The following is a 9,145-nucleotide window of genomic DNA, read 5'->3' on the forward strand; positions in this document are numbered from 1 at the left end:
TATTCGTTGTTGTTGCCTTGTCTTTCACTTGCGTGTTGCATATTGCCATGGCATCATCCGCATTACATCTGCATGTTTTCGAAACTTGCATTCGTTCGGGTTCTCCGAGTTCTCTCCCTTGTCCGTTCTGAGCCCAACCACACTTGCACCCATTGATAGTTGCCGCTTCTTCCTCGTCTCTGTTGACCTTGCTCAAGACCGACCATTCGTTTGTTACCCGACCGTTTGACCCTCTCTACACAATACTCAAACCCCTCACGTGCATGTCCGAAACTTCTCCGAACCGGACCCGCTCCGTCATTACCGTCGGGTCCGGATCATCACCAAACATCTTTAAAATATCTTCGGTTTATTATTTGGGCTACCTAACCTATTTATCTCGGACCGTCCGATTTTGATCAGATGATCCAAAAACTCCCTCCTATTTACCTACTTGCTATATAAACAGCCTAACCTAGACCTAGTTGTCCAATCCCTCAAATCCTCCCCGCCGCCGTCGCCGCCCACTGTCTCCTCCAGCCTCGGGGTCTTGCCCGATCCATTCGAACCACCTGACCAACCTCCTTCCTCCTTTGGATTTCCTCCCGATTCAACCGGAGTCAACCAGCGCCAGCCACTTCTCGCCATCGATCCTTCCCACCAACCATAGAGCCAGCCCCGCTCCTCGTGCCCGAGGCCTCCCGAGCCGCTCCTCACCGACAACCAGCAGGACCGTCACCTCTGTTTTCCTTTCCATCCTCCTTTTTTCCCCTGTCTCTCTCTCGCTCGCTCACGCCATCTCTCTCCTTGTCTTTTCCCTACAGTTGCTTCCCGCACCATGGCTACAGCCCGAGTCCTCCTGCCTCGCTTGATCTGGACCAGGAGGGTCCCGGGCATCTCCACCGTCACCGTCTCAGTGAGCGCTACCCTGGCTCCCTTTCTCTCCTTCCTCTGGTTCCCTCTCTCATCTGCTCTCTGTCCTCTTCAGGAAACTGCAGGAGGCAAGCAGCACGCCATGGCCTCCCCTGCTTGCCGACCACGTTGTTGTCGTCGTCTTCGCGCCCTTGCAGTCCCGGCCTTCCCCGCCGCCTCGTCTGCCTCCCCTGCATCACACCTCGTCGCCGGGAGCTCGCGCCGAGACCGCCGTCGTCCTCTGCTCGTGAACGAGCTCGACGCCGTCCTCTGCTTCGCCCGCACGATCCCGCTGCTGCCTGCTTCGCTCCATCGAGCAGTGCCACCATCGGAGTTCCTCGTCGCCGGGAACCGCTTCCCCGACCCTCGGACTGCCCAGATCTGCCGCGCCCGCTGGTCCCCTGCCTCTGCATCGCGCCTCTGCCCATTTTCTGCATCGCCATGAAACTGCTACTGCTTCTGTTCTTCGTTCTTCAGTAACAAGCAGCAGCAGCTCGCTCGGTAGAGCCGCTCGTTGACCGCGACCTCCAAGGCCCAGCGTCGCCCCCTCCCGGCCTCCCTCTCCACCGACCGGGCCTTGGCCCATGGTGAGCAGATCCCCAACGCCCCTCCTCTGTTCCTACTTGGGCTTGGCCTGATTCTGCTACTGCTGATGTCCTGCGCCCAGTAGTTTCGGCCCGTGATGTGTTTTTTCCTTGCATGCGAATTTAGACATTATCCAGAGACTGCGAGTTTTGCAGAAAAACCCTCTTTGTTCATGCATCAATAATTCACAAACCGTGCATCGGATTAAAATAATTTATATATGAAAAATGCTTAGAATTGTGTCTAGTTTCATAATATCCAACTTTTAACCATGTTTAAAATGTTTAAACTACTGTTTGCATTTATTTGCCTTATTGCCATGTTAAAATGATTTAATTCATAACTAAATAACCGTAGCTCGGTTTTAAATAATCTTTATATGTAAATGGGGTAGAAAAATGCCTAGTTTAACATGGTGTACTTGTTTTGCATGTTTATTAACTCTAAAATTATGTTTAGGGCAGAACAGTACCAAACCTAATATATGCATATGAGGAGTTTCCGGACTTGTTGTTTTGTTGTTCCGGCCTCATTTAAACTTGCCTAGATTAGATAGTTTCATAATGTTTCACCTCTTGCCATGCTAACAACATTTAATCTTGTTGGGTACATAAACGAGAGAGAACTAAATAAGTCACGTGGTGTTTCGTCAATATGCAAATCGTTGCATATTGAGCTCCACTTAATTCGTAGAATTGCTTGTGCACTTTGCCATGCCATGCTTCATTAAACCGGACATGCATCATACTCGATTGTGCATCATGCCATGTTGATGTGTTGGTTGTTTACTATGTTGTTTGCTCCTTTCCGGTGTTGTTTCTTTCGGTTGGTTCCGATAACATCGCGTTGTGAGGAACCGTTCGACTACGTCCGTTTGTCTTCTTCATGGACTCGTTCTTCTTCCTTGCGGGATTTCAGGCAAGATGACCATACCCTCGAAATCACTTCTATCTTTGCTTGCTAGTTGCTCGCTCTTTTGCTATGCCTATGCTGCGATACCTACCACTTGCTTATCATGCCTCCCATATTGTTAAGCCAAACCCCTAACCCACCTTGTCCTAGCAAACCATTGTTTGGCTAAGTTACCACTTTGCTCAGCCCCTCTTATAGCGTTGTTAGTTGTAGGTGAAGATTGAAGTTTGTTCCTTGTTGGAACATGGATATTTTGTTGGGATATCACAATATCTCTTATTTAATTAATGCATCTATATACTTGGTAAAGGGTGGAAGGCTCGGCCTTATGCCCGGTGTTTTGTTCCACTCTTGCCGCCCTAGTTTCCGTCATATCGGTGTTATGTTCCCGGATTTTGCGTTCCTTGCGCGGTTGGGTGATAATGGGAACCCCTTGATAGTTCTCCTTGATTAAAACTCCTCCAGCAATGCCCAACCTTGGTTTTACCATTTGCCACCTAGCCTCTTTTTCCCTTGGGTTTCCGGAGCCCAAGGGTCATCTTATTTAATCCCCCCCAGGCCAGTGCTCCTCTGAGTGTTGGTCCACCTCGTCAGCCGCCGGTGGCCACCAGGGGCAACTCTGGGCTGGCCTACCGGAAGTTTAGACAATCTTAGTGTGCCCTGAGAACGAGATATGTGCAGCTCCTATCGGGATTTGTCAACACATTCGGGCGGTGTTGCTGGATTTGTTTTAACTTGTCGAAGTTGTCTTGTAGAACCGGGATACCGAGTCTGATCGGAATATCTCGGGAGAAGGTATATCCTTCATTGACCGTGAGAGCTTGTCATGGGCTAAGTTGGGACTCCCCTGCAGGGACTTGAACTTTCGAAAGTCGTGCCTGCGGTTATGGGCAGATGGGAATTTGTTAATGTTCGGTTGTAGATAACTTGAACCTTAACTTAATTAAAATGAATCAACTGCGTGTGTAACCATGATGGTCTCTTCTTGGCAGAGTCCGGGAAGTGAACACGGTGTTGGAGTAATGTTTGCCGTAGGTTGTTTCTCTAGTTCTTCGTTCGTGCTTTGCCTTCTCTTCTCGCTCTCTTTTGCGAACAAGTTAGCCACCATATATGCTAGTCGCTTGCTGCAGCTCCACATATTACCCTGCCTTTCCCATAAGCTTAAATAGTCTTGATCGCGAGGGTGTAAGATTGCTGAGTCCCCGTGACTCACAGATTACTTCCAAACCAGATGCAGGGCCCGAAGATTCTGTTCCAAATGATGCGCTTGAGCTCAAGTGGGAGTTCGACGAAGACTCACGCCGTTACTATGTGTCTTTCCATGATGATCAGTAGTGGCGCCCAGTTGGGGCGATCGGGACCATGTCGCATGTTGGGGTTGATCTTTTATTTTGGTACCGTAGTCGGACCATGAGTGTATTGGATGATGTAATGCTTTATTCTTGTATTTATGTGAAGTGGCGATTGTAAGCCAACTATGTATCCTTTTCCCCTTATTGTATTACATGGGTTGTTGTGAAGATTACCTCACTTGCGACATAGCTTGCATTGCGGTTATGCCTCTAAGTCGTGCTTCGACACGTGGGAGATATAGCCGCATCGAGGGCGTTACAGAGGGGGCGCCTAGAACACACAACAACAATCGTTAGCCGTGTGTGGCGCCCCCCTCCACAGTTTACTCCCCCGGTCATAGTTTTGCAGTGCTTAGGCTAAGCCCTGCGAGAATCACTTCACCATCACCGTCACCACACCGGTGTGTTGATGGAACTCGTCTACTTCCTTGATACCTTGTTGGATCAATAAGGCGAGGGACGTCATCGTGCTGAACGTGTGCAGAACTCGGAGGTGTCGTACATTCGGTACTTGATCGGTCGAAGCTAGAAGAAGTTCGACTACATCAAATGTGTTGTCAAACGCTTCCGCTTTCGGTCTACGAGGGTACATGGACACACTCTCCCCCTGTCGTTGCTATGCATCTCCTAGATAGATCTTGCGTGAGCATAGGAATTTTTTTAAAATTGCATGCTATGTTTCCCAACAGTTTTATTATGACACGCACCATCATTGTCATATTGCTTTGCATGATCATGTAGTCGGCATAATATTTGTGGAAAGGTCACCATTCATATTTTTTTATACATGTCACTCTTGATCATTGCACATCCCGGTACACCACCGGAGGCATTCATATAGAGTCATATTTTGTTCTAATATCGATTTGTAATTCTTGAGTTGTAAGTAAATAAAAGTGTGATGATCATCATTATTACAGCATTGTCGAGGAACGGATGATGGAAGTTATGATTCCCTCACAAGTTGGGATGAGTCTCCGGACTTTATAAAAATAAGAGGCCAAAGAAGCCAAAAAAATAAAAGAGGCCAAAGAAGCCCACCAAAAAATGAGAGAAAAGAGAGAAGGGACAATGTTATTATCCTTTTTCCACACTTGTGCTTCAAAGTAGCACCATATTCTTATTTTGTCACTTTCATATACTAGTGGTAATTTTACATTATAGAATTTGGCTTGTATATTCTAATGATGGGCTTCCTCAAATTGCCCTAGGTCTTTGTGAGCAAGCAAGTTGGATGCATACCCACTTAGTTTCTTTTTGAGCTTTCATACACTTATGTCTCTAGTGCATCCGTTGCATGGTAATCCCTACTCACTCACATCGATATCTATTGATGGGCATCTCCATAGCCCGTTAATACGCCTAGTTGATGTGAGACTTTCTCCTTCTTTTTTGTCTTAACCACAACCACCATATTCTATTCCACCTATACTGTTATATCCATGGCTCACGCTCATGTATTGCGTGAAAGTTGAAAAGGTTTGAGAACGTAAAAAGTATGAAACAATTGCTTGGCTTGTCATCGGGGTTGTGCATGATAAAATACTTTGTGTGATGAAGATGAAGCATAGCCAGACTATATGATTTTGTAGGGGTAACTTTCTTTGGCCATGTTATTTTGAGAAGACATGATTGCTTTATTAGTATGCTTGAAGTATTATTGTTTTTATGTCAATATTAAACTTTTATTCTGAATCTTATGGATCTGAATATTCATGCCACAATAAAGAAAATTACATGGATAAATATGTTAGGTAGCATTCCACATCAAAAATTCTGTTTTTATCATTTACCTACACGAGGACGAGTAGGGATTAAGCTTGGGGATGCTTGACACGTCTCCAACGTATCTATAATTTTTTATTGTTTCATGATATTATATTATCTGTTTTAGATGTTTAATATGCATTAATATGCTATTTAATATTATTTTTGGACTAACCTATTAACCTAGAGCCCAGTGCCAGTTTCTGTTTTTTCATTGTTTCTGAGTTTTACAGAAATGGAATATCAAACGGAGTCCAAACGCAATAAAACTTTCGGATGATTTTTCTTGGACCAGAAGACATCCACAAAGCTTGGAGAGGGGGCCAGAAGAGTCCAGAGGGACCCACAAGCTCTCAGGCCGCGCCCTAGGGGGGGCCGCCTGATCCCTACCTTGTGGGCCCTTCGGGAGTCACCCAACCCTAATTCTTGCGCTATAAATTCTCAAATATTCCCAAACCAATAGAAGGGTCCACCAAAATACTTTTAGTTGCCGCAAGCCTCTATTCCCGTGAGATCCCATCTTGGGGCCTTTTTTGGCACCCTGCCGAAGGGGGATTCGATCATGGAGGGCATCTACATCAACTCTGTCGCCCTTCCGTTGAAGCGTGAGTAGTTTACCACAGACCTACGGGTCCATAGCTAGTAGTTAGATGGCTTCTTCTCTCTCTCTATGATCTTCAATACCATGTTCTCCTCGATGTTCTTGGAGTTCTATCCGATGTAATATTTTTTTGCGGTGTGTTTATCAAGATCCGATGAATTGTGGATTTATGATCAGATTACCTATGAATATTATTTGAGTCTTTTCTGAACTCTTTTATGCATGATTAAATATCTTTGTATTTCTCTTCGAATTGTCGGTTTGGTTTGGCCAACTAGATTGGTTCTTCTTGCAATGGGAGAGGTGCCTAGTTTTGGGTTCAACCTTGCGGTGTCCTCACCCAGTGACAAAGTCAGGGGTAGCGAGGCACGTATTGTATTGTTGCCATCAAGGGTAAAAAAAATTGGGTTTTCATCATACTGCTTGAGTTTATCCCTCTACATCATGTCATCTTACTTAAGGCGTTACTCCGTTCTTATAAACTTAATACTCTATATGCATGCTGGATAGCGGTCGATGTGTGAAATAATAGTAGTAGATGCAGGCAGGAGTCGGTCTACTTGACACGGACATGATGCCTATATTCATAATCATTGCCTTGGATATCGTCATAACTTTGCGCTTTTCAATCAATTGCTCGACAGTAATTTGTTTACCCATCGTATGTTTTTTTTTGAAGAGAGAAGCCTCTAGTGAAACATATGCCCCCCGGGTCTATTTTCCATCATATATTTTCAGATCTATAAACCAAGAAACCCAAAAATATCTTGCTGCAATTTATTTAGATTTATTTTAGTTTGCCTTTTTTATTTATCTTTTATACCTATCTCTATTAGATCTCACTCTTGGTCGAGACAGTGAAGGGATTGACAACCCCTTTTTCGCGTTGAGTGCAAGTGTTTGTTAGTTTGTGCAGGTGCATAGATTGAAGACTTGCTTGTGCCTCTTACTCGATTGATACCTTACTTCTTAACTGAAGGAAATACTTATCTCTATTTTGATGCATCACTCTTTCCACTTCAAAGAAAAATCAACGCAAGTTTAAGAAGTAGCAAACACCCAGGTGATATACATCCTGTCCAATTATACAAAGACATTTTTTAGTACCGTGAACGTAATCATGGGGAGGAATTGCACTACATTAGCAAACAATTGGTAGTTCCATGATTTCATCCATGCACGGAGTGCTCATGGAATTATTTGATTTGCAACTATTTCAAACTAGTGATACAAAGCATCAACATAGTGATTGATTTCGATGATACCCAATTAAGTGGCTTTCCAGGATGACAGGGGAGGAGTCCCGGAGTCCTTCCAGGTGTTGAGGAACGTGATGTGGTAGCGATCACCTTGGACCGCATCCATGGCGGCATAGGACTCGAGCTCAACCATCTCCTCAGCCATGAGCTCCACAGAAAGCGCTCTCACGTTCTGCTTGAGATTCTCAACTTTCGTTGTGCCAGGTATAGGACACACATCGCTTCCCTGATGGTGAACCCAAGCCAACGCGAGCTGGGACGACGTGCAACCCTTCCTCGCAGCCATCTTGCTCACGCGCTCGAATATCGCCGCGTTCTTCTCCATGTTCTCGGGTTGAAATCTTGGGAGATTCTTAAAACACAATGGGATGCATTTGTTAGAAAAAGGAGAAAAGAGAAAGAAAAAAAGCCAGCTAACCGTATGAAGAAGGAAGTGTCATGGGTGGTTCATTTACCTTGCGGAAATCGTTCTCTGGTAATGTGTCCAACAGTTTTGGTCCAGTGGATAGAAAACCTCTGCCTAGTGGACTGTACGCAACAATTCCAATGCCAACTTCTCTGAAACAGTAAATAATTTGTAAGTTCTTTTTGAGGACGTTTCATAAAGTACTATGAAGCTGATTTTGAAAAGAAAAGGTAGGTTTATGGTCGTTGCAAAAACCTGCAAGTTGGTATTATATCTTCTTCAACATCTCTTGACCACAAAGACCACTCCAGCTGAACGGCAGTGATCGGATGAACTGCATGTGCCCTTCTGATTGTCGACGCCGAGGCTTCCGACAACCCGACGTATTTCACCTTTCCTTCTTGGACTAGTTTCTTGATCTCACCCATCTACATGCATACGGAAGTCAAGAAGGTAGACTGGTCGATACCTGCAAGCCCTCAATCTGTCTAAATGAAACGAACCTGAACAAGTGCTACTACGTAGTAGGGACTGACCGTGATCTCGACGGGAACATTCTTGTCAATGCGGTGCTGGTAGTAGAGGTCGATGCATTCGAAGCCGAGCCGAGCGAGGCTGCCCTCGCACGCCGCCCGCACGTACGCCGGGTCGCCGCGGACCTCCCGGGCCGGCGTGATGCCGAATTTCATGGCCAACTGGACCTTCTCCCTCGCCCCTCCCTGCAGCGCCTGCTTTATCACACGGAGAACCCTTGCCGGTCAGACATCCGCGTGCGAATGATATGGCAACTACTAGAAGGGAGCCAAGGAACACGTCGGGTGGCTGTAGTATGGTAACCTACCTTCCCGAGCAAGAGCTCGTTGGTGTGGGGGCCGTAGATGTCGGAGGTGTCCAGGAAGGTGACGCCGGCGGCGACGGCGTTGCGGAGGAGCGCGATCATGTCCTGGTCGGGCTTGCGCTCGCCGTAGGCCGCGGACATGCCCATGCAGCCGAGGCCCTGCGCCGAGACCTCCAGCCCCTGCGAGCCCAGCTTCATGCGCGGCACAACCACCGGAGCAGCAGCCATGTCGTTCGTGCTGTGATGAACTGATGATTGGTGGATGAGTAAGTAGGTCTGGAACTTGCAGTGCAATGCTGCGGTGCAATTTATAGTGCGGTGGAGGGCGTCATGGAGTAGGTCACCAGGCTGCTGGTTTGAATGAGCTGCCGAATTAGCGCAGAGCGTCACCCCGTACGTTAAATTGAAATGGACATTGATCTTTTTCACTCTTCTAAGGTCCTCTTCTAGATTCCTCGTACTACATGACAGTGAGTGAGTGGCGGGGCGGTTCGAGTGGGACGCCACGGTGGCTGACTGGCTGGTCCAACGGAT

At 46.5% G+C, this 9,145-nt stretch overlaps 2 protein-coding genes across 3 annotated transcripts; one reads left to right on the forward strand and one right to left on the reverse strand.

Moving 5' to 3' along the window:
* Positions 1-486: 486 nt before the first annotated feature.
* Positions 487-1,861, forward strand: LOC123189532 (uncharacterized). The gene is made up of 2 exons (XM_044601967.1): positions 487-895; positions 968-1,861. The coding sequence occupies exons 1-2, from the start codon at positions 818-820 to the stop codon at positions 1,334-1,336; spliced, it is 447 nt and encodes a 148-aa protein (XP_044457902.1). The 5' UTR covers positions 487-817; the 3' UTR covers positions 1,337-1,861.
* Positions 1,862-7,085: 5,224 nt separating this feature from the next.
* On the reverse strand, positions 7,086-8,958 carry LOC123189533 (probable aldo-keto reductase 3). 2 transcript variants are annotated; one of them, XM_044601968.1, is made up of 5 exons: positions 8,615-8,958; positions 8,277-8,501; positions 8,029-8,201; positions 7,823-7,925; positions 7,086-7,719 (listed from the first exon to the last, which is right to left on the reverse strand). In XM_044601968.1, exons 1-5 carry the CDS (start codon positions 8,837-8,839, stop codon positions 7,378-7,380), a joined length of 1,068 nt encoding a protein of 355 aa, XP_044457903.1. In that variant the 5' UTR covers positions 8,840-8,958; the 3' UTR covers positions 7,086-7,377. The 2 variants fall into 2 exon arrangements, with proteins under 2 accessions (XP_044457903.1, XP_044457904.1); XM_044601969.1 differs by having other exon boundaries at positions 8,310-8,501; positions 8,615-8,948.
* Between the last annotated feature and the right edge of the window lie 187 nt (positions 8,959-9,145).

This window comes from Triticum aestivum, chromosome 2A (genome assembly GCF_018294505.1).
Source record: "Triticum aestivum cultivar Chinese Spring chromosome 2A, IWGSC CS RefSeq v2.1, whole genome shotgun sequence".
NCBI lineage: Eukaryota > Viridiplantae > Streptophyta > Magnoliopsida > Poales > Poaceae > Triticum > Triticum aestivum.

Bases quoted from the DNA above. Each gene is read 5' to 3' on its own strand.
- LOC123189532 (XM_044601967.1), top strand. From the start codon at position 818: ATGGCTACAGCCCGAGTCCTCCTGCCTCGCTTGATCTGGACCAGGAGG. The intron at 896-967 runs GTGAGCGCTACC...TGTCCTCTTCAG, and splicing joins TCTCCACCGTCACCGTCTCA to GAAACTGCAGGAGGCAAGCA.
- LOC123189533 (XM_044601968.1), bottom strand. From the start codon at position 8,839: ATGGCTGCTGCTCCGGTGGTTGTGCCGCGCATGAAGCTGGGCTCGCAG. The intron at 8,502-8,614 runs GTAGGTTACCAT...GTGATAAAGCAG, and splicing joins ACGAGCTCTTGCTCGGGAAG to GCGCTGCAGGGAGGGGCGAG. The intron at 7,720-7,822 runs GTAAATGAACCA...TTGTGTTTTAAG, and splicing joins CAGAGAACGATTTCCGCAAG to AATCTCCCAAGATTTCAACC.